Source organism: Watersipora subatra, chromosome 5 (genome assembly GCF_963576615.1).
Source record: "Watersipora subatra chromosome 5, tzWatSuba1.1, whole genome shotgun sequence".
Taxonomy (NCBI): domain Eukaryota; kingdom Metazoa; phylum Bryozoa; class Gymnolaemata; order Cheilostomatida; family Watersiporidae; genus Watersipora; species Watersipora subatra.
Genome location: NC_088712.1, coordinates 2,568,837 through 2,594,598, shown reverse-complemented (window position 1 = coordinate 2,594,598; position 25,762 = coordinate 2,568,837). Strand labels below are relative to the sequence as shown.

General features: G+C 35.4%; 2 protein-coding genes across 2 annotated transcripts in view; one reads left to right on the top strand and one right to left on the bottom strand.

Annotated features, from left to right (window-relative positions):
* Positions 1–9,828, bottom strand: part of LOC137397044 (RNA polymerase II-associated factor 1 homolog) — a 37,900-nt gene extending 28,072 nt beyond the window's left edge. Inside the window, exons 1-2 of the mRNA XM_068083328.1 lie at positions 9,780–9,828; positions 2,583–2,981 (exon numbers count right to left, since the gene is read on the bottom strand). Coding sequence (XP_067939429.1) covers positions 2,583–2,965 — 383 coding nt within the window. The 5' untranslated portion in view covers positions 2,966–2,981; positions 9,780–9,828. The remainder of the gene's footprint in view (positions 1–2,582; positions 2,982–9,779) is intronic.
* Positions 9,829–9,994: 166 nt separating this feature from the next.
* Positions 9,995–25,762, top strand: part of LOC137396376 (ESF1 homolog) — a 49,322-nt gene continuing 33,554 nt past the window's right edge. The window contains exons 1-2 of the mRNA XM_068082633.1: positions 9,995–10,225; positions 22,534–22,768. Of these exons, the coding sequence (XP_067938734.1) occupies positions 10,080–10,225; positions 22,534–22,768 (381 nt within the window). The 5' untranslated portion in view covers positions 9,995–10,079. The remainder of the gene's footprint in view (positions 10,226–22,533; positions 22,769–25,762) is intronic.

Genomic DNA, 25,762 nt, shown 5'->3' with positions numbered 1-25,762 from the left:
ACTTCATTAATCTACTTCATTAATCTATTTCATTAATCTACTTCATTAATCTACTTCATTAATCTACTTCATTAATCTATTGCATTAATCTACTTTATTAATCTATCACATTAATCAATTTCATTAATCTATTTCATTAATCTATTACATTAATCTATTTCATTAATCTACCTCATTAATCTATTTCATTAATCTACTTTATTAATCTATTTCATTAATCTATTCCATAAGCCATGCTAAAGCTGCTGGATGATTTGACCAACTGGCCGAGAATCGCCTCATGTGAAAAGAGCAACGAGCCGGAAACCAATTTTTTCCAGAAATAAATTTTATCAGGCTGTGCCTGGCCAGTAAACAAGTCTAGGCTGACTTTCAAATCGAGTAGACAATGAAATCACTCTTCACAGCGAATTACGCATTGTCATTGTTGTTTCGCCATCCGAGAACATTTTTACGAGCCCAAACAATTCTTGGTGCTTTAGGCCTATGCCCTATGTTTCTGATGACTAATGACGGCGACGCCATAATAATTTATGCAGATGCTGTTAGCAAAGGATCATCCTCCCTGTAGTTATACATTATTAGTGATGAACTACGCGAGGCAACATAATTGTCCATGAGAAACTTTGTAGGAAACAGTAAAGAAAACTAAAAGCATGACTCACAAGAAATATAGCGACCAAGTTATCTGACCCTGCAGATAAAAAATGCAAAATCGCCCACTCTTGGTTCAACATCGTCCTGGTGTTAATGAAAAAAAACGGGCCACTAGCTCCCATATAATCGTTCAGAGATAAGCCACAAGAAACGTTTGCAAGTCGGCTGGTATGGACGCAGTTTAAGAGCACTAGAAAAAAGATTCCCAGCATGTGAATCGAACCCGAATATTCAATTTCAAAGTCAAACATGCTACCACCACTCCGCTTGACCACCTTGCTGCACCACAGAATAATTACACACATAGTTATTACACCTGATGATCTCTCACGGCACACTAGACCACCGATACTAGCATTCATAGTTTTCCATGTAATCTATTTATAACATCTATTTACCTTCTTGACAATTAAGTAATCAATTCTCAGGTTGATATTTAACCAAGCTAAACATAACATGTGCCTCACTGTCTTAAAAGCCAACCCAAATTTAAAGATTCATCCGCAAGCAATTAGTGGTTAACAACTGATATTCGACCTGTTCTGGGTGGAATGCTTGAAGGAATGGCCAAAAATGCAACAGCTTCAATCATTTTTAATTTGGCCCGATCAATATACTCTGAGTGAACACAATTACGCTGTTCAAAGATAGACTTGCAAAAAATTTTAGTTTATTTTATCGAAAAATATCGATATTTGCTAAATAATAAATCAATTACGATTGCATTTGATGTTTGAGGTGGTCTGACTGCCAGGATGCTTACAATATCAAAGATGGAAAATGAGTAAAAAATGGTAGGCCTATTTGAGAAAACTGTATGTACTGCTGAAATTAAAAAAAGAAAAGAGTGTAAATGAAAGAGCGGACAGTCCATTACTATGTTCCATGGTAGGATAACTCCCATGGTAGGATAACTCCCATGGTAGGATAACTCCCATGGTAGGATAACTCCCATATTTGCGTCATCTGCACGATAGAAACGACAAACTGCCCAAGTCAAGCGAGTTTTGTTATTCGCAAATTTTCAAATGTTTCATTCTTGCAGAAGATGGGAATGACGCGAACGATGCACAAGAAATCGTTGCACAAGCTATACGAGTTTGAACATTTTCCACACTTTAGTCATTCTTATTTTGAAAGCATGTTGCCAGCGAGACAGTAATGCGCTGCTATGACCTCTGTCATAGAATTCCTTCGCCTGCTGTAATCCACAACATGTAAATACCCAATGAAACACTTATCTCGCGGTACATCAGTGTGAGCACAATCACAAATCCCTATCGTTCAACCGATGGAAACAGTTTATAACTCATAGTGAAAGGCTGATAACTGAAAAACATACAGTGACGGCCAAAATAGCTGGGACGCCCAATTCCACATTTTAATTATGACTAAATGTCATACTTTCATTTTATAACATTAGTTTTTCATCCCAATGTAGTTAAGTAATATATCAATAGAATCCTCAGATGCTGAGAAAGCTGTCAGCTGGTTATTTCCAGCAAAGGAGGCGCAAAAAATATCAACAACCATCAAAATATCAAAACCCTAAAAGCCCTTTTCAGGGCCTACAAATTATACAAAGAGTTGTTCAAAATTATTTTAATATGATATCGAGCAGACACTGTCATAGATTGGTCATAATCGAAATCATGCTAGATATTGTAGTTGAAGATGTTGTCCACTAAAAAAATTCATAATAAAAACCAGCTAATTATAATATTAATATAATTGGTTTCATCACACTCCTGACAGTATGAGGAATTACAAAATATATAGTTTTAGTCATCTAGCCGCTCTAACAGCCAGGTAATTTCAACATGAACATATATTTCTGGTTATTTCAATAGGCATCCCAACTATTTTGGCCGTCGATGTATTTCTGGCCCAACCATGTAAACTTGGTATACAGACTAAAGAGGTACCTGAGCCATGAGACGGGGGTGTTGTGATGCCGAGACCGTTTAGAATCTGTTGATGCCGTCGTTTCTTCCTCTAACAAACGTTCATCTTCGCTGTCAACTTTGGCATCTGAACTGATTGCATATGCATCCGGATTTATCAAGTCAATATATACTCCAAGATCATGTTCGGTCAACATGTCATATTTGAAATTTCTTTCTAGCGATGTCGGATTATATTGTACAAATCTGTTGGCTTCAAAGGGATAAGAAATAAACTTGGGATCAAATGGAATATCAGGCAAGGTGTTTGAATATTTAACCCTGCATATTAGCTGCTTCTGGCGTTCACCAGCCTTCGGGCGCCTGTCCCTAGATCGCCCCGCTTGTTGGACTGTGGGTGGCATATCACCGGTTCAAAGCCTACAAATGTATAGCGAAACATTTATGCCGTTTCTTCAATTTCCGTACATATGTAGTTTTCCCTTATAATACTGCATATTCTCTGATGCATGTCGATTTTCTATGAGCTTGCTCATAAAAGATTCAACAAGAAATAAAACGCCTTTTCTATTGTTATTTCCAGGTCTGACATGGCTTCGGAAGCCGCTTACAATGACATTAACATTAGGTGTAACACATTAGATGTTTGTTCTGATTGATTCAAGTCTCATTCTTTAGCAATGGCAGCAATTTTTAGCTTTTCAGAAGCGAATGGAAATGGTAATAACAATTACAATAATAATATTAGTAATAATAAATGAACATGGATTTGAGATGTAAATCAGTCATTCGTTGGCAAATGAAGCGGGTATCAGTAGAAGCTAATCATTTTGCACAGTAAGCAATGACAAGATTTAGTACTCATTTTACCTACCTACATTTTACCTACCTACATTTTACCTACCCATACTTTACCTACCCATAAGTACATATCCATTTCACACCTACCTATATCGTACCCATATTTCACCTACCCATAGTTTACCTACCCATATTTTATATATATTTTATATATTTATCTAGCTATAGAAGCACAAGCTTCTATGAAATGACTGAACTTGAAAGGAGTTGTGCTACCACAACAGAAAGTGTCTAGAAGAATTAAAAGTGATGCTAGCTGAGTTGGCAATGCTGCTTGTTATCTAAATAAATCCCAATCATGTTGACAATAAATTATAAGAAATATTGTTGGAAAACAATAAAAGTTATACAGGTGTTAAGTATGTTCCAGAAATACTAGAATATTGCAGGTGATCCTATAAAATTGAACATGTACATTACATATGGCTGAAAATGTACTTGACCACAATAGATTTGAAAATGTTGCAAAACCTTGCCCTTGCACACTGTGGTCAAGTCGCACCACGCCTAAACGCATAACCCTAGCCTAACTGTTATAGCATAAGTGTAGCATCCTATTTTAACACTGTACTCAAAACCTGCATAAAAATGAGTCACATACTGAACTGCATAAACACGAGTCACATATTATACTGCATAAACACGAGTCACATATTAAACTGCATAAAAATGAGTCACATATTAAACTGCATAAACACGAGTCACATATTATACTGCATAAACATGAGTCACATATTATACTGCATAAACAAGAATCACATATTAAACTGCATAAACAAGAATCACATATTAAACTGCATAAACATGAGTCACATATTAAACTGCATAAACACGAGTCACATATTATACTGCATAAACATGAGTCACATATTGTACTGCATAAACATGAGTCACATATTATACTGCATAAACATGAGTCACATATTGTACTGCATAAACATGAGTCACATATTAAACTGCATAAAATGAGTCACATATTATACTGCATAAAAATGAGTCACATATTATACTGCATAAAATGAGTCACATATTACACTGCGTAGATCAGTGGTTCCCAACTACCTTGGAGCAATGGACCCCTTGAGCTCCTTATCTAAAAGTCACGGACCCCTTTATAAACATCATAATCTATGGTGCTCATAACAATGCATTGTAAATTGAAATGTTTTATTTTCCATGGATCTTAGTATATCCCTGAAATTGAAGAGGGAGAGAGAGAATTACGTGTTTTCTGGTTACAGGTTTTGTTGTTTTGTACTACTAACCGGAAATCAGGTACTATCCAGCAATTGATGCACATATGTGATAAAAGTCTGGACCCAAAAACCTAACAAAACAACGCAACCACCCCCGAGAATCGCATAAGCCCCGAAACCTAGGCTAGCACAATCCCAGACCTGAACCATTGAACCCCGCCCATATGATAGCCATCACCCATCCTTTTAGGGTTTATATCATTGATCCAACCACTGTAAGTCAGAAATAGCTGTAAATAACTAGCTAGAAAAAACCAATACTGGCACCAGCCTGTGGACCCCCTAAAACCTCCTGTGGACCCCTAGGGGTCCATGGACCACCAGTTGGGAACCACTGGCGTAGATGGTAATGTTACGAGTAGGCAGAGATGAGCAGATGATGAGTCTATAAACAGTAACAAGCAACTGACTATCACTCATAAAATAGTCAAGCTGCTGATAGCATTTACTGATAAATATTGCCTTTATTATTTTTATATATGAGCATTTTATATTTTTATTGTAAGTATATGAAAATAAATATTTTTATACATATTTTTAATGCGAATGAACAACTGGTTACAAGCAAACCAACTCACTATGGTACAGCCTACAGAGATCTCAAGTAGAATACAAATGAGATAGAGATAGTACAGCAGGCTGCAATTGTTTGTGTGAACATAAGGAAAACAATTAAAACAATGGACTAGGAAACGGCAGTCAACAGACAACAACAAATTAATCATTTACAGAAGAATGTGTTAGGATCATGATTTGACTGTCAGAAGGATGCCAAACTGAGGAATAAAGACCTGTGACAATGTCATGTATCCTGAGCAGAACTATATGGCTTCCAGGAATTTATGTTAAAAATATGCTTATTCCTGAGCTTCGACTAATCATAGTCGAATCAAACAATTAAATTTTCATAGTCAATAGTACAAAAATTAGGCTCAATCAATGACCTAAAACAAATCTTTTGGTGCGAATGTCAATAGACCATAGAGATAATATAATCAAAACATTTGCAGAACAACAGGTGGCTGTATAAAAATGGAAATTACAGCTGGCTTTAAGGTTGACTCGCAACAAAATTCACATTACAGTTATTTGGTATCAAAAGATTCACCATGTCTTACTCTGTTGTGTTGTAGGTGGCAAATATCTGGAAGTGTGATTACAAGCTCTTAAAAACTCAAAAACGAAGTTATTCGTCGCCATCACGAGACCGCCGTAGATTAGAATCTCGTTACAAAACGGCTCAAATGGGACATAATTGAACAAGATGGCTTCTGTTTATACTTTCATTCAACCTCATTCGTTGAAAAATTTTCACAGATATACTTCACGCATTCAATAAAACCATGTCTATTGTTCTTACGCGTCTGTTTTATCCTCATTGTAATGCTGCCATTTTGAGCCCTGATATCTTAAAACCGACCGTAAAAATTCATTTAATTTTTCAACCTTAGCTCGAAGTCATTTTTATCATCTTCTGATAAACATGATGAACCTGTTGGTCACCTGGGATAGTAGACAAAATGCTGCAGAAATCATTCACGCTGTTTGGCAGAAAGTACGGGTCACACGATCAGATTATGACTAGACGATTAAACCAAGCCAAAACTGTACACTAGCGAGCATTTATATTTGGTAAGGGCTCTTCGATAAAACACTAAGTGTTTGTCATAAACTAGTGCTACGAGAAGTTTTATATCGAGCCTTTCATTGGTTTTTCAATTCACGTGAAAGCATCACGTGTCAAAACAATAACCAAATGGATTGATTACGTCAGAGAGATAAACGGATTCCGATCTACGACGGTTTCGTGATGGCTGCGATTAACTGTTCATTTTTGAGCTTTTAAGAGCTTGTAATCACATTTCCACATATTTTGCACCTACAACGCAGCAGAGTAAGACATGGTGAATCTTTTGATACCAAATAACTGTAATGTGAATTTTGTTGCAAGTCAACCTTTAAAGTGTGCAAGATGCCAACAAAGTTGCTTTGCAGGTAAGGAGTATGTATGCTTGAGGGTCTTACAGAATTAAAACGGTAGAAGCAAAGTCAAGGGGAGACAACAGTAAGCTGGGATGAAACTGGTTAACAAATTGTGGAAGGCCTGTCTAACGAATGGTGATGTAGTGTGCATGCATAGCTGCCCAAAAGAAAACAAAAGTAATCCATGCATCTCCCTAATCATCATAGATGGAGACACGTCCTTCTTCCCATAGCAAAGGCTTCACTTAAAGTGACTGAATAGTGTATAGAAACCTTGCGGTATTTGTAGGCCATGCGCAGACAATAAAAGATATGACTCGCCAAGGTTGTATAACAGACAGAAGAATATATACATGCATGTGATTGGTCGAAAAAAATGATTGTTCTTAAATTATTTTTCTATCTGACATGTTCTTTCGCAAAGAGATTGTACTAGTTATTCATATTAGTTAAGCTTGATCAATAATTTGCCCTAGCTAGTTGTCTTTCTTTGATAATCTTGTTTTTAATAATTTGCTTTTTTAAAAACCAGTTTATGTAAAAGAAAAGATGTGGGATAATGCTGGGTTCCTGCTTGATAAAGAGAATGCTGCCTAATGAAGAATAACTGAAAATATTATGTTCTTCTCTAATAAGCCATGACTAAAACAATGGTCTATAGTAAGGTCAAAAACATCGGTATCTAGTCAGCAACTTGAAGCAGAGCTTCGCCCACCCACATCTGTGCATAGAAAACTTGCTGAACCAAGGTACTGTATCCATGAACTAGATATGCCAGTCAATCAGGCATATAACATTGCGCTAGTAGAACAAGGGTCTTTCGAATAATTCCAAAGAGTTCAGTGAGTTAACACCATAATATTAAGAAGCAGATATTCAAATAAAACAGCTGAGCAGCATTTGGCCTAGCGCTAGTAAACTAACAGTTAAAATACAGAGTATTTTCTAGGCTACCACACTGTCCATGTTAAGCATTGATGCCATTAGAAGGGTGTAAAGACAGGGTTAGAACAAACAAAAAATCTTGAACTCTGATATGTTGAAAACATGGAAAACTGCAAACGTCACCTATACTGCAGCAAGAGTTCTAATGCTGCAAGCTAACAGCAAGTGCCTGAGTATTACAGGTAATCAAACAATTCTTTAGCTAATTAATTTGCGCAAAAAGTTAAAGAGCCAGCTAAGACAAGACATGCCTAACAAAATGATAAAGCACTGCAAAAAACCACTGAAGGCACTGCGATTCTAAAGTGATGATAGCTGAAGATTTTAGCATTATCGTAATGTCATAGTGTTGGAATAGTATAGTTCACTATTTACTCGTCTGTGTGTACTGTGGTTCATGGCACAACTGCCTCGCTTCCATTTTTATAACATGTTTTAATAAATATTAATTTATCTTCAATTCATCTGCTCATTTAAAATCCGTATACATCCTGTAAAGAATACCTCATTATAATAATCCTACAAAGATAGGAAAAGGAAAATTGTTCATTACAACTTTTCCATGCTCTGGTAAAATATGCTATTACTTTATTATACTTTGTAACAGACATACTGTTGTAATTATGGTTTTAGATTTTGAAATTTTCTGTATTTTCATTTTTCAGTCATGAATAATCTGATCTATTTCTTTGCTGAGTGTATCTTATTCTATGGGCTGAGGAGTCGTACTGTACATACTGAAGAGCCATTCTATTACTGTTACATTACAACAGAATAGATCATTTTTCCACCAAACACATTTTTTTAATTCAGCTCTATTTCAGTTTATGTACCTAAATCACTAGATACAGAAAGTCCACAACAACATGACGGTTGACTTAATCATTCCTTAAAAAGCAACACAATAGCTCATTGCTAATTACTGTAATAAACAATGCTTTCAGGTGATAGAAGGTGCAACAACCACTATTGACTCAACACCTCAAAATAGGTCCTAACACAATGCTAAAAGCAAAGTTGAACAGAAAAATATATTAAGTGTCAGTTTACCAATCAGTTGTGTTCCATATTAACATAATGAGATTAGGGTTGGTTTTTTGGACAGAAAAAACCTATTTTTTGGAGACAGCGGGAAGTCCAGAAAATAATTGGGAAAAAGCGGAAATGGGAAAAAGTGATCAGTGTGGCAAAGTGAAAAGATTATATTGAAAATTAGTGAATTATATTTGATGATCGCCCACCACTTGGGTCATGCATACAGCTTATTGCTACCAGGTATGAGATGCTGTAGGAAAATACCTGCCTGGGCCCAATGGATTATTAAAAAGATAAAATAGATAAACAGAGTCTGTGAGTTCCCTGCCCTTAGGGACTTTATTAATGAGTGACCATAGCTACTCTCAGTTCACCTCAAACAAGTAGTTAGTGAGAAAGGCAATGTAATAATTTTCTTGGGTCAGTTTGAAATGCTGTTATGTTCACTCAATAGGCCAGCTTAATTTGTGAGAAAATGAAATATCATTTATCCAAGAGCAACATTAGAAATTATGAGTTTAGCTTGTGAGAAATACAAGTCTGCTCAGTACAATAAATCAAAATAATTTTAGATATGATGAAATTGTCAGTACTTAGTTGCTGTTACTGAGCTCATATAACTCCTTTCTCATTTTCTCTACTTTCACCGTTTCAGGTATAGCTGAGTATCCAGTATAGAGAGTATCCTAACTATGTCAGTACAAAACAGGCAAACAAATGACATTTGGGCACACTTCAAAAAATCAGGAATGAGAATAGCAAAACAAGTGATGAGATTTATTGTGGTGAAATTATTACTGAAAATAAAAGTTATGAAATTGTTTTTTAAATCAATACAATACCAATTTACTCCATTTAGCAAACTATAGTTTAAGTTTATTTTTGCAAACGGAATATTCCTATTTTGCCTCCACTTTATCCCACTAAATACATTTGTCCTAGGAGGGTAAATACTATCAGTATTTATCAAACCGGGAATGTATCGATCCTGTATAATATTTGGTGAAAAAGGAATGGCAAATAAACAATTTATATCTGTTTAAATTAAAACTGACATGAAAATAAAACTACAAGAACAACACCATACTGAAGCATGCAGAAAGATAGTTAGCACGAAGCCTCTGACTGAAATGCATACCTTTGGCAGGGAAATGAAAAAAAAATTGTATGCGTTTCACCATTACACTGTTCCGCAGAAAATTCACGCTTCAAACGCCTGTATTTTACAAAATATGTAACATTTAAAATAAAACTTTGTAAAAATTTTTTAAATAATGTTCAACAAATTTTATGCAAAATAAATAATGAAAAGTTACTTTTGGAGCTCTTTATCACTTCCGGCTGGAAAATCTTGAGTCGCACATGTCATTTTAATACTCTTACCTTACCAAATAATTGATTGATTTCGACTTGTAGCGTGGTATTAATTTCATTAGTAATGGATGATGAGCGATTTAAAGGTATTGCTACGGACCCTCGGTTTCGGCCACTGCCTTCTAGAATTCGGAAGGTTAAAATAGATGACAGGTTCAAAGGAATGTTTACTGACAAAAAGTTCAAAGTGAAATGTTCGGTTGACGAAAGGTGGGTTGTGCGTGTAAAACATTGTTTGTAAAAAACAGCGTTCAGATAGCTGATTGTTTGTCTGCCAAATACTTTCTAAACTGTCATGTCATAATTATCGGTATATAGTTCTCACTAGAGATTCTTTGTTAACTATATGGAAGGTGTTTATATTAACACATAATTGTAACCTAGTTACACACATGTAAATTAACGATATTGTGTATTAGTTTCGACACTAGTAGACTATATTATAGTCTCATACAGAGGTTTTTGTAAGGCTTTGACAAATGATGTGATTCATTTCAATTCTCATCAAAAAATTAACAACGCAATACCAAATTCTTTTTGTATCAACTTACATCATTGTCGTGTAAAATTGATTTATTTTACAATACATAGTAAAAGCATCATAATTCAATTCTCAATTCTTTAGTTATTCTAATTTCAATTTCTTAAATCAATGATCTCAAATGGACAAAATAAATTCTCTATCAATTATTACAAAAATTGACCTATGACAATAATCAAAATAACAATAACTCTCAATCCCCAATTTGTCTAAATTCATTAGCTCAGTCTATCGACTGTTTGTATAGCTAATATCAACTATTTCACTAGGGATTTCATTGCTTTTTCGGGTGGAATTAAGTGATTCTTACCCTTTTTTGCTGGCATGCACTCGGTATGTTTATTGTATAAGTAGACATTACAGTGCACCCTCGAGATACGATGTTAATTCGTTCCAGGGTTGGCATCGTATGGTGAAAAAAATCGTATATCGGGGTATAGAGACCATTGTAATTACAATGCAAACACCCCCTGGTGAAAATCGTCAATTTGTTTTTATAAAAATGTGTACATATTGATAATTAACAACAAAATAGTATGTTAACTTTAGTAATTATAGTTACCTACAGTAACTGTATTGTATTTGGTGTATTTTAATGGTTATGATCTGCAATAAAACGCAAAATTATAATGTGTGTACCAAATGTAGTACGTACGGTAAGGATTTCTTGCTTTCAAAAGGTACGCATAACATAAACTTTGAATTCACTTCAAGTAAGTTTAGCTTGCTAAGCCTACACTTAAAACTAAGTTTTAGTATGTACTAGCTGCATTACCCGTGTTCGGGAACAGATTTACGTAAATCAATAGTTTTATTGAGAGTTGTCTTTCATACCGTAAAACAACTCCAAATATGCAATTTACTGAAATTTTTGTGCTGATCTGACTGCATACACATATGCAGTTGTACATGTCAATAATGTTGGAGAGACCAATGGAAATATGCAATGTGTTTTACAGCTAGTCTTCAATGCATCAGTCTCGAACCACTCAAATCGGAGTTGTCCTAATTTTGTACACAACTGATAATGAAATTGACATTGCTAGGCAAACTGACATTCTTCAAACTGGCAGTATTGAGAAGTTTTACATATTTTAAGAAATTCTAGAAAATATTTTGCTATTGCACTGCTTAGCTATCGCCAGCATTTATTGAATTGAGACTTCTGCATGCTTGAAACACTAATCATGGTTCACCAGTTCTTCGTCTATAGCCTGTGTTTTGACATTGTATATACCAACTGTGCAGCAGTAACGCGGTTGTTGATAAAATTTATTATCAATAAAATCTACTATATAAACTACATATATGGCCTCTCGCCTTTCCAACTTTCCAACGTAAGGCATTACATTTGGAGCATTTTTGGACATTCGTCCCATAAAAAATTTCAACCCTATACTGTGTTGCAGGACTGTAGTCAAGTGCAAAGTTTTCTGTCCATAAACGGCGCCTGGTAGCAGCTGCTGTAGTTGTGCATCTCGCTGTTGTCGCCGTTTCATCCGCTCTGAAAATTCAGCTCGCCGAGCAGCTGTTGTAGCTAGTGCATCATGTTCTTGTCGCCGCTGCATCTGCTCGGAGGTTTCTGGACGTCTGGCCGATGTAGCGGCTGCTTTGAGCCGTTTGAGTTACTGCTGGGGTCGGTTTAGTAGTCTCTGCACTTCTAGCGGCTGCAGCATCTATTCTGGCCTGCTCTCGATGTACCCGTGTTTGTTCGGCGGTTTCTGCTCTTCTAGCAGCTGCAGCAGCAGTTCCGTTTCGTTGTGGGCGTAGCTGCGTTTGCTCTGCAGTTTCTGCTCGTCTTGCTGCTGCTTCGCAAATTCGATCTCTCTCTACGGGAATCAATCTGTTTTTGCGTTTGGGCAATAGGCTTTTTAGAAGGCATTGTACTGCTTCAAGCATTTCTAACATCGAATGAGATGGTGTGCTTTTTGTAATATACGCTGCTCGCTTTCTTCTCACCGCTGCCTATCGCCAGGCTCGGAGTGCCCGTGCAAGTTCTGTAGTTCTCGTAGCTGGAAAAAAAGTAAAAGTAACTCAGCTGCGGAAGGAAATGAACAAACAGTGACAAATCCAACGTTTTCAACCCTTTCACTGAAGTAGACTCATTTATGCGTTTTCTATGGTCGACCGCCGTAGACACATTTTGCAATTTTACCAGCAATTGCTAGTAACTGAATTTTATTATTCGTTGATAACATAACCAACGGTCTTTAAGACTTTTATAGTAGTGACAGTGTTGTCCAAAGATTTCTCTATAAAATTAGCCTAAAATTTAATTTTAAATCTTCGTTCGAGAATTTCTAACATAAAAACGAAGATTTTTTGTGCGAGTTCATTAAATGCGTCCGAGTTAAAAAACAAATAACTACTTATGTTGACGACACATGACAGATAATTAAAATGCACAAAATATAGATACAACGATTTTTTGTATAGCAGTGCTTGTTAACATGTTGGCAAAATGAAATATATAACCAAAACAAACAGTATAGATGAAGTTTGAAATTGAAAAAAGATCGTATACATTGTATTAAGCAATATCGGCAAAATGGCTGGCAGTAGGCCGAGAGCTAAATTTGTACACGGACGCAAGTGAGAGGTTTATGTAGTGGAAGTGTGGCAATTCATAGACAATACAACATTGATTAAGAAATACCTACCTTTTTTATGTAGAAATGTAGTTGGTGAAAACTGCGTTTTCCCGTGACCGCAAGAAATCAACGTTCGCGTGACCTTCTCATTACACGTTGGCAGTAAATATTAATCGCATGTAAATTACTATTCATTAATTTATTTTATTTAATGATTAGTACATTTGTATAGCTGTATAGGCTGCCGAACTCAGAACGGTGCTTTTTCACATGGCCACAATTTCGCTGTTCAGAACGCACCAATGTCGTTGGGCGCCGTAAAGAGGCGCGCTAACCAGATATGACGTGGTCTGTGTAAAACTATGAATAGGTTATGTATAGAGGCGTGTAGTAACCGAAGACTCCCAGTAATGCGCCCTAGATACCTAGTAGCGGGTAATAGTCGGAAAAGTACGGTACTGTATACCGCGGACACTCAATCACATACACACACACGCACAACGATTGCCGTTTATATAGTAGATTTTGAACTATTTTACTGAATTTCAACTTTTTATCACGGAATTTTATCCTTCAGCAGTTCCTGTCTTCACTTTCACTATAAACTTTAGCCTATCTGGTTGAAACCTTTTTCAACCTAAATCAATAAGGCCGAGCGATGCAGTTATAGACAGCGGCCTCTCGCACACTTGACCATTTAATGGCTACCGAAAAGAAAAATAAAATTATATTTTTTATATTGGACGTACATACCTTTGGAGTAACGTTGCTTTAGCTGGTACATGTAGCGGGTAAAGCAGAGAGGAGGCAAAAACGTATCAATGCTAATTATGGTGCTGTACTACACTTAAAAATAAATTTAAAACGTAATGAATTGTAATTTTTTAGCAGGCTAAAAGAAGTTGTCCATTCCTGTCCAATTTTTCTAATTATACGAAAAAATTGATGGTGCAATGCAGAAAATTGCTAGCTAGCGCTTGTAAAAGGATCCAGAGAATGGGGTACAGTAGTTTGTCTTGTATGAAATGTGCACAAGAATCAATGTAACCATACATACAGTTTGTACGTATTTATACCCTATGGGGGACAGGGCTTTAGCAAGTTTCAGAAAGTAATGTGGATGCGTCAACTATCTTGAGTAGCTAGTTATATGAGTTACATACATACATTGTACATACGATGAATTGTATTCACGTAGAAGATAACAAGCCCACATGCAAAGACATGGTTAAACAAGAAAATACAACATAAAATCAAAAGGAAACAAAATGAATAAAATATGAAAAACATGCCACACAAGAGATAAATAATATATATTATATATGCATTGTTTTAATGTACCAGTCTACATCAGTAAATTAAACACTCGAAATATTTCTGCGAATGTGGGATTTTCTGTATCTTCTACCTCCTCGCCTTTACTAAATGGTTGCTCCTTTTGAATGCTGATCGCGAGCATGACCTAGCTCATTCAAATCTTCAGTTGGAAGCTCTTTCGTGTGCTTGCTTTAATGGAGTTCTTGTTTTAATAATAATTGCAAATGCTGATTGGTTGCGATCATATTCCTTGACAATGTTGATAATACGGGTCCCTTCTTCCTATTTACGACATCCAACTTTGTTGATATAGAAATCATTTTTCCTTCGTTTTGTAACGTTTGTATCGGTCTCAGATTACATAAATAACGAATTAATTGTAGATAGTTGTAGTTATATACGTATGCTGACGTAAAAGTTTATAGTAAAAGCTATAATAACGCTACAAATGAATATTTGCTCACGCTTGTGTATTTTACACGAAATTTTCCATGCAGACATGAGAGAAGTCGATCATCGTGTCTCTTCTAAACGTTCTAAGAATGTTTTCGGCAAACTATATTTTGGTGTCTTTTTTATTTCGACGTGTGTTATGAGCACACCGACGGCCAAATTTTAACTCGGGCGAAACTTTTCTCAAATTCGTATGGTGAAATAAAATTCGTATAGCGAGGTGAAGATATCACAATGTTTGACTTCGTAAGGTGAAAAAATCGTATATCAGGGTAATCGTATCTCGAGGGTGCACTGTATTATATAAATTTTATGGTTTTTTGGAATCAGCAAAAAATTCTACACGAAATTAATGCCTTTGAAAAACAAAAAAATGTTTTATAAATATTTTTGTAGTTTAGAAAAGCCAGCTGCAAAAGAAAAATGCTATCGTTTTTGCAGTTAGACCAAAACTTCTAAGATTTCGTAGCCAAACATATCATTGGTTCAGTGTTGAAGGATTTCATTAGCAGAAATATGTTTAGGTTAATGTTTACGAATTTTCTTTCATTCCTAAACCGGGAATGTGAAAAAATTGAAACAATAATTTTATGCTGCTTTGTGGAGTAAAGGAAAAAAACTATGCAACCGGTTCGTTCATGGCCCATCGATAGCTTAACTTCCTAAATTTATTGTGGTAAAGTTTTTGGTGGATCTAATAGCACTGCGATGTGTGATTGTTGCGTTTGTATAGATACAAAGGCGGGTCATTATTGAGGCTTTTTAGTAAAATGAACGATATTCACGAGCAGCTATAAAGCATATAAATAAGGTTATTGTCAGTGTGGCAAACTATAAAGTTAGTGCATAGTACATATTATTGACCAATAATATATACACAGTGATATCGAAGTTTTTTAAAAATGTGTGTGGGTGGCAACATGGACTGCACTGACATCTTCGTTTTGGGACACCTTGAGTAACAGATGTTGTTACTTCGGACATCGCTGTCCAGGATTTTCCATCAAAGTAGTAATTATAAGGGAAATGTTGGTGCATTTTGACTCAAGTCATTTTGCTTATTGAAATTAAAGAATCGATTTAATTCCTTTATGGTGTCAGTAACGATTCAATTCTTCCTAGGAGGATGCTCTGAGTCGATACAATTGTACAGTAAGTTAAATATACCATTGAATCGATTTTCTTTCAATTTACTTATGAAGTGAGCCTTGAGGCTTGCTTGAGCAAGCATGTTTACTCGAGAGCTCATCTCCTGTCTCATATAGGTTTCCGCATTTCGAGTCTATTAGATAGGCAAATATTATCCTATGTTTTTTCGTGACGTCATTTTATCGTTATCGGCCATCTTCGTAGACAATTTTATTATTAAAAACACGGAGCTGTTGCAATGAATTTTGGAAAATGATGCATTTGTTTGCAATTTTTTTATTATAGTATCAAAACAACACCAAAAAGTACTAGTAAAATAAAGAAAAACGATCGTTTTTTCTACAAATATGGTGGCTTTTTTGTGAACGAGGACATGTGCAAACGACTTGTTGACGTAAAAAAAAAGATGGATGGTAACCAGTTCAATCACCTCAGAACATATTGCCCCTAAGAACTCATCTCAAGTCAAATCTATTTATATCAGTCCACGCGTCGCAGGCTAGTTAACTCCTTTCAGTTTCATGAGTGAATAGTAATTATATTGCGGTGTTCAATCAGCCATCACCACAGGGAAGTATTTACTGCTTTACAATACTGTAGAGTTATCTTTATGAGTACATCCAGCTCTTCCAAAATAAAATGAAATATCAATGCTACTAGCTGTTGTCCTTACCGTGTTATTATTTTGTTTGCATTATTTGGACTATTAACTGAAGTTCAAATTATTTATGTATTTGTTGTGTGCAATCAAATCAACCTTTTGTAATTGCCCATAGAGCGTCAACGATATACACATTAACACATAAAAAATTGTTGACACGTAATTTTGAAGCATACATCAAGCAAGTATGCCATATTTACAGACAGAACTACATCATGCAATTTAAATAAATCTCAAAGTTTGTGTGTACTCGAGTAGTTCGGTATGTTCAGTTATAGCTATTGACATCATGGAATGAATAATCTGTATCACAAAAATTTTTGACCTTGAAATCTCTCATTCGTCATGCTAATGCCATACTAATTTAGCTATGCAAGATTGATAGATTCTTTGGGTGATATATGTCGCTATGTAGGTGAAAATACTCTACCGCTCTCTGTTACGGCGCAACGTCATTCTATGTTCTAATAAGAGCTTACTTGAATTAGTCATTGGCAATGTGCCAGGCCAATGCCGAGTGACATTGTTTGTAAGCTGAGTTAGTAAGTGTGGCATTGCTATCACTGCTTATAAGCTGATTTTTACTAATGTGCAGCACAGGGCATTCCGCTAATTATTAATGAAACCTGCCTGCTTTATATTATGTATAGTAATTAACTTCATCATTTTTGGTTCACCTACACCAGTGATATGAAGCCCATTGTGGTACTATATCACACTGATAGAGACAAAAGGAGCCCGTATGGAAATGGGTAAAGGTTTTCTGAGGTTATTAAAGGTATTATTATAGCTAAGAATCGTCCATCAAGAACACAAAATATGTATTACCATGAATTGTTAACTTGAGCGCCTGAATGAATAAACAAAAGCTTTGATTGCCAAGCGGTTTGAGCAACAAAATCCTATATAATAGTATAATCAATATTGTAATAATTTTTATGTTATAAATTATTTATATGATATAATAATTATTATAATGTAGACGCTCATATAATATTTATATATACCTCAAAAAACGTAAATCTCAGGTAACAAAGAATTTATATGAAGTTAATTTGAGTGAATTTAACAGAGTATCCAGTCGGACGAGCTCTTAAGTTTGATATTAATGATAACCGAATTTGTCGCTGCACTTGCGAGGGTAAAAACGATGTGCCTCTGGCATTATATCTATTATATATATTTACAATCAAACATGGATAACTTACCCTCGGATTGCTCGAACACATGGTTAACTCGAACAGTTTTTTTTGTTTGTTCCCACGTAATGATAAATTGCTTTAGGTAACTTGACCTCCACATTGTTGACTCGGAACAGTTTTTTGCCCAACGGCTACCGAAACGGTTGTTATTACTTTAAAAAATCACTCTATTCTAAGCCATAGAGGTAAACCTCAACTTTTCGGAGTTCATAGGGGTCGTTATAACCATCATCGGCAAAATATTTTTGTCAACGACTTTTCTAAAGGTTTGATGAAATTTGATTTTTACCAAATATCCGCTTAGCGATGGCCTTTCGGAAGCGAGGAAAAGTGATGTAATCTTCGCATAAACTTCAAGAAAAATCTGCAAAATTGATCTTGGTTAAAACGCTCAAAAGAAAAAGATGTCTTTTTTTCTGAGCAGTTCAACAGCGATCAAGTTTTGCCAATTTCAATCTAAAAAACGTCCTGACAATAACATCAACTCAAAGAACAAACCAATCTCAAGTGATACAAAAATCTCGATAAGCCTACTTTTTGATAAAAAAATTTTTAACTTTACATTAGAAGCATTTAATTTGAAACAAGCCATTTATGCTTTTGATTTATATTATAGGTTGTATATGTACATGTATTTACTAGTAAATAAATAAATACATGGACTTGTGACAGTGCTCTGATAATTTGAACGCTCTGACAACTTGAACGCTCTGAGAACTCGAACACTTTCGCTCGGTCCCGTGAAGTTTGAGTTAACCATGTTTGACTGTATATACATATATAGATTTGTAGTTGTACCGGAAGTTGTATATATATACATACTGGAGTACTTACTAATAATAGCTGTGAGAGCAAGCATAAAGTGACGATGCACCGCGCAGTACGGTATGCTTGTGTAGCATATCGCCCTCGCTTATCTCAATTGGTGAGATATGTGCTTCGCGGATGGGAGGTTTCGAGATCAAATCCAGCATGAAACGGATATTCCATTCCCAACTTTCAATAGCTATAGCTGGACAAACCGAAACACGCATATATATACATTATATATACTTTATATATATATACTCTTTGTATATGTATACAACTTCTAGTATGACATTCTAGTTCGTCGTGATAGATTGTTAGATGTGTCAACAAAACAAAGAATAGGATAGATATGCAATTGTTCATAACAATGGTCGATTGGTGCAAGTGTTACAGCATTGTTCTGCCAATTCGAATGTCACAAATTGGAGTATAGTTAATAGTTATCTTTTATCATAACCTTGACCCCTGAATACTGATACACCACGAGCGGGTAGACACCACTCTTTGTAGTAAAAATATCGTTTTTGTTTTGCATTATTGTTGACGTATAAAATATTTGTTATTAGTGCCTTGCAGAATAGAATTCCCTGTCTAGAAAAAATAAACAAAGCATTGTAAATAAACGTCAATTAGTTTGGTAAACTGTAGATGTGCGCTCCCCATCAACTTTTTGTAAAATAACAGCAATCATGGTCTATAAATCCTGTGAAGTTGATCAGAAAAAGGAGAAAAGCTGTCAATTGATTGTAAACCAATAGTACTGCAGTTATGGTATGGCCCAAAAGTTAAAAATTACGTCTAGTTTTTCCTTTTGGTGTCGCCAAAAGGATGAGTTTGGAAAGATATTGGAACAGACTAGGCAATTTACATGTATTTTCCTGTTTGTATAACGTAAAATCCCAAATAACGTAAACGTTCTCGGATATATGTATGATTACAATAACTAACTTGTGTTGATGCTGATGTATGGAGAATTTTGCCACCAAACCACAGCTTAATTATGTTACGCTGGCATAACTATAGATATATAAAATGTAATATACAATGTATACATAAGAATATATACATGTAATAATTGACACCAATAGAACCAAATTATGTAAAAATATGCTTATTCTAGTTTTTAGCGCCTACTACATGGCAACGCTAGTCATATTTTAACAAATAATGTCGCCTAATTACTGCATCATATTGCAAAATTTTGCACGCTCAACAATTTTATCATGAAAGAGCTATTGCTATTTCATCTAAATACAAAATTTTTACATCAATCATACCGACACATCGTATTATCATATTAAAGTACTAGCAGAATGTCCGGTGTTGCATTGGTTTTAAAAACCAGCTTATTAGCAGTGACAGGTAATGTAGTTGCCTGCCACTTGCCATCAGCCTGACACATTGCCAATGGCTAATTTGAGCAAGCTAGTACTTGAAGTACTTACTAATAAACGCTGTGAGAGCAAGCATCGAATGACGATGCGCTGAGCGGTAAGCTTGTGTAACATATCGCCCTCGTGTATCTTAATTGGTAAGATATTTTCCTCGCGAACGGGAGGTTTCGAGATCAAATCCAGCATGAAACGGATATTTCATTCCTAAATTTTAATAGCTATAGCTGGACAAACCGAAAGACGCACATACACAAAAACTTTGAGATTTATATATATATATATAGGCTCACATTCATATTAACCAAGTCCTTTGAAAATATAGACCATCATCTTTACTATCAAACATTATATTATTTGAAACAATAGTTTTGTATTAGCAATACATTCTGGGTTTTTATGTGTACCAAAAAAGACCGGTGTTGGTCGGTATAATTTATCAATCGGTGTTACTTAAGTCTTGTGTATCTTATGTACTCACAAATACACATACGACTTCAAAATTTGTGATGCTGTACATGGGATTAAATAAATTCATTAATTTTGCAAGGACTTCCGCCATAACATGAACTTCAAAGTCTAAACAATAAGCAGTGTAGGAACTTCAAAGTGATGAAGTAGGTAGTTATCATGAGATTATATCTTCCACTTCGCACCAAGTGATTTCTGAGCTCACTGGGTTGTTCTTAACAGCAACTATATGTTTTAAATTTCAATTTGATTAATCATGACTAACTTTATCTTCTCATTAAAACTTTGGGGCTAGTGGATCAAGATTGGACGATCTAATCTAGTCGATTGAACTAGGCCAAGTTATCTCTGAATCGACTAGTCAGTGAATTAAATATTGTAATAGCTAGTAACATAGAAAGCTAGGAGGTTGTAATTTTATGTGAAGCAAGCAAGACTTGGAATTGAAAACCATTGTTCTAGGTTTTTAACACAGTGTGCCTCTCCGAACTGCCATGTTTTATCACTAAATGCATCGAATGTTTTAAGATTAGAAAAATAATTCATGCTTGCTTCTGCAGTATCGAATCACATTCACATCAATTCTACTACACGTAGATTAACCTGAAAAGTTAATTGTCTTGTTTGAATGGTACTGAACATCCCATTTCTATGTTATTGTAACCTAAATGTTTTAAATTTCATTGCATTAACCTTTTGGCTGGGTTAGAGCCCCGCTAAAACACCCGCCGAAAATCGTGTAATAATTATTTTTGGAAAATCCAATAAAATTGGTATTATGTGAACATGCATAGCCCAAACTAAAATTTATTTCTATCACCAAAATCTTTTGTAGGTGAACATTCATTCACATATCTACTACTACAAAAAAACTACGACCATGTACAATTGTCCCTGTATGAAATGCTTGGAAGCAATCCTTTCGGTAGAGTCCAACGCTACAGGGTAGCCATGCGAGCTACCATAATGATCACTTTTCCCTGTATATTCAAAAGTATTAAAAGTTTAAGTGAATTCCATCATCTGAATTATTTTTATTATTATTTTGTTCTGATCAAACAAAAGATCACTAACGATCACATGATCAAATAAATTTTTATTTACCGTTTTGAACGTCGAGTCGATGTTGACTGGGTTTTCCTTTACTCCATTTTTTCAATGGTGTAGCGATTTCTTAAGCATTGAGCTCAAAACAACGCCTCTCAGATAATCGTTTCATATAGTAATTCATTGACTAATATCTTGTTGATGATATTTAAAATTTACTAGCATTTTTATCTTTTGTTTAATGTTACTAGGCGACAGTTTTATAAATGTCTACCGAAAACGACATAAAAGTCGTTTCTCCATGCAACCGATAAACAACATTTTTGTCATTTCCCAGCCAAAGGGTTAACTTTACATATCTCCAATAATTGCATAATTAATAATTACATAATCTCCAAAAAATAATTACTTGTGCTCTGCTAGATTTATTGTTTGGGGGATGCTTAGAGATGCATTTGGTAGGTTACTAGGAAAAAACCTTTACAAATTTTTGCACCACTCACATTGTTACAGAGGTCGTCCTGTAAAACCACTCACATTGTTACAGAGGTCGTTCTGTAAAACCTCGCATTGTTACAGAGGTCGTCCTGTAAAACTACTCGCATTGTTACAGAGGTCGTCCTGTAAAACCACTCGAATGTTTACAGAGGTTGTCTGGTAAAACCACTCGCATTGTTACAGAGGTCGTCCTGTAAAACCACTCACATTGTTACAAAGGTCGTTCTGTAAAACCATTCGCATTGTTACAGAGGTCGTCTAGTAAAACCACTCGCATTGTTACAGAGGTCGTCCTGTAAAACCACTCACATTGTTACAAAGGTCGTCCTGTAAAACCATTCACATTGTTACAGAGGTCGTCTGGTAAAACCACTCACATTGTTACAGAGGTCGTCCTGTAAAACTATCCTCCAACAGACATCTCAAAAAGTTTTATCAGCTGTCGTCATCTGAGGAAGAAAGTGAAGAAGATGATGAAAAACCTGTTGCGAGGCATGTAAATGTTGGGGTGATAGAAGATGTCCATACATCTGAGGAAAGTGAAGACGAAGAAACAGGAAATGAAGCAGAAGCTGAACCTTTAGCAGTAGATCAAACCAAGGTCACTCAATCCACAGACAAGGTATGTACAAGTGCTAACATTTCAATCAAGTGATGAATTCCAGTATATCGTGATAAGGGAATCTTACTGTTTGTTGATGGTCACTGATTTTGTCAAGTGTTTGAGTCTCATATAATTTATGACTAGAAACTCGTAAATATACACTGACGATGACGATCACAATTGTCCATTGTGATTGGATAGGGTATTTTGTCACATCTGAGGTACCGTATATCCCCGCATTTTAGTTGATTCTAGAATGCAAAATAAACTTACCTAACTAAGAGGTCCAGCTTATACGCTCATAACTCTGAAAGCAAATGATCCGACTTACTAATGCTAACTTAATTCTTAACGATATTCAAGAATTTTTAGACATTTTTTTACATTATTAATAATAGTAAATAAAGAATATATTAATTGTTATTAATGTTAATGATTACCACTATCGTTAAATATTTCGCTACCAAATAAATCTTTTTACCGAGACAATAAAATAGTTGGTAAAACCAAATATTTTACATTGGCGCATATAAGTTGCCATCCCATTTAACCAAATTAATTAGTACATTTTTTTTACATTCGATATTAATAAAAGCCACAAATATGTTCCGGAATCAGTTTGGACGCTTTTGTGTTCTTCATATTACCAAGGTTGACAAGTTAAGCATGTTCCGAGCCCGACGAGTTGCCACTATTACTATAGCTTATGACATTATTATTGCTTTTAAACGTGTATAAACACTCGCTGACACTACTACTATTACTAAAGTACATACTAAGTTAACTAGCATAAAATTTTACACTAATTGATGCAATAAAAGACAGTATATTGCAAAATGAGCGTAGACACCTTTTCGCTACTACCGTGATCATGTTCCAAGTCTGACAAATTATCAATATTATTATAGTTTATCAATATTATTACAGCTAAAAAACACAACCACTCTCAGTAGTACTATTATTCAATAGATAATCATCAGAAGTTCATTGATCTACAATGAGTGAAACCTCCATATCTGTAATGCATCTAATCACTACGAAGAAGAAATAGCTATAAAAATTGAGATTTTTCAAAGCAAAACTAAGGCCAGCGTGAGATGCAAATATATAATTTCCCTTTAGCTCAGCGCGAACAGATGATTGTTTTCTCTTTGATTAAACGGAGACATGATAGGCTAATTATACAACTGCTCTCCAATCCTGAAACGTTTTAGACTAAGTTTACAAATGCCACTGTTCCCACAACCTTTTGCTTTGATAGATACATACAGCGTATTATGAATTATAGGTTTCGTTTATATGCGAATTCGCATTGTTTATCTGAATTTAAGGTTTTTTCTAGGCTTATGTGCGGGGGGGACATTTGGTATCCATCGTTCTTTTTGGTTTCACCACCCTGTTTGCACTAGCCTGTCTTGACAAACTGTTGTTTTTGCGGAGTTGTCTTCCCTTGAGCAGGCGAGCGACACAACAGCTTGTCACAAGACGTACTGCACCTGTTGCATCAGCTGCACTGAAAGGGAGTTGTTCTCTTCCGTCTATGCGGCTTGGCTGCGATGTTATGGTGGTCGCTCCATTGGTAATCATAACAGATTTCGCGCAAAGTTAGTTAATCTTTATTGAAATAATATTAATATAGAATATAATATTATTTGCAGGCAAAAATAAATATAATCTTTAATTATATTTCATGAGAAAGAAACTCCCCGTAGGTGAGATTGTCAGATGTAAATAACGAAACAGTTATGTAGAGAGGGTAATTACAAGTAGCAAACTAAAATAATACTGGCAGGAAACAGAAATTGCTCCACGGCAAGACTTATATACAGTGTTTATATACAAGGCAATACAGAATGCAGTAATGAGAATGCAATAAAGAAAATATCTTGAGTCCACAATGCCAGAGGTGGACCCAACCCACCCAGCCCCGGCAGCACGGCGGCGCAGGCCTCGCCAACCAAGGCCAGACGAGGTCAGCGGCCTAGAGGAACAAAATTCCAGAGCAAACTGTGTGCAAGACATGAGAATCAAAGCAAACTTTGATTCTCATGTCTGGCACATGCTGAAATAACAGCTGATAAAAATTCGCGCAGAAATTTATGTAGAAAAAAATAAGATTATAACGTTTAACCAAAGACCATTCTCTGTTGTAAACGTTAGTAGAACTTAGGAATAAAATAAATTGAAAATAAAATCCATAAGAACAAATATAACTGACTGATACAAAAATAGAAATAAAACTGACTGAACGCACAAATAATGACATGTTTAGTCGCTGTTGTTGCCTCAGTTCTCAAGTTCTACTAAAGTTTACCGCAGAGACTGATCGCTGGTTAAACGTTGTAATATTATTTTTTCTACATAAATTTTGCGCGAAATTCGTTATGATTACCAATGGAGCGACCGACATAGCATCGCAACCAAGCCGCATAGACGGAAGAGAACAACTCCTTATAAGTGCAGCTGATGCATCAGGTGCAGTATGTCTTGTGACAAGCTGTTTTGTTGCTCGCCCGCTCGACGGGGGAACAACTCCGCAAAAACAACAGTTTGTCAAAACAGGCTATGTTTGCACATGCGCCCATCTACGAAAAACCGCCATCTTTGTAGAAAACGATCATCATTCTCTTGATTAATAGTATTTTTTGGTGTTGTTTTGATACTAAAATCAAAAATTTGCTAAAAAAGCATTGTTTGCAATGAGTAATTGCAGAAACTTGGTGTTTTTAACGATAAAAGTTGTCCATAAAGATGGCAGACAACGATAGAATGACGTCACGAAAAAACGAAGGATAGTTTGTCTATTTCTACACATAAGTAACTGTACCATGTACAGGAGCATGTACACTAGTAACTGTAGCATGTACACATGTACATGTTTACATGCTACAAATTTTTGTCATATTTTTCATTTTCGTAGCGCGTAAATGATTTCAAGTGTCGCTTATTTAATTCATCGAAGCGATTCAAACCTCTGATTCAAGGGGGTTTATTTGAACACATCGTATCAAC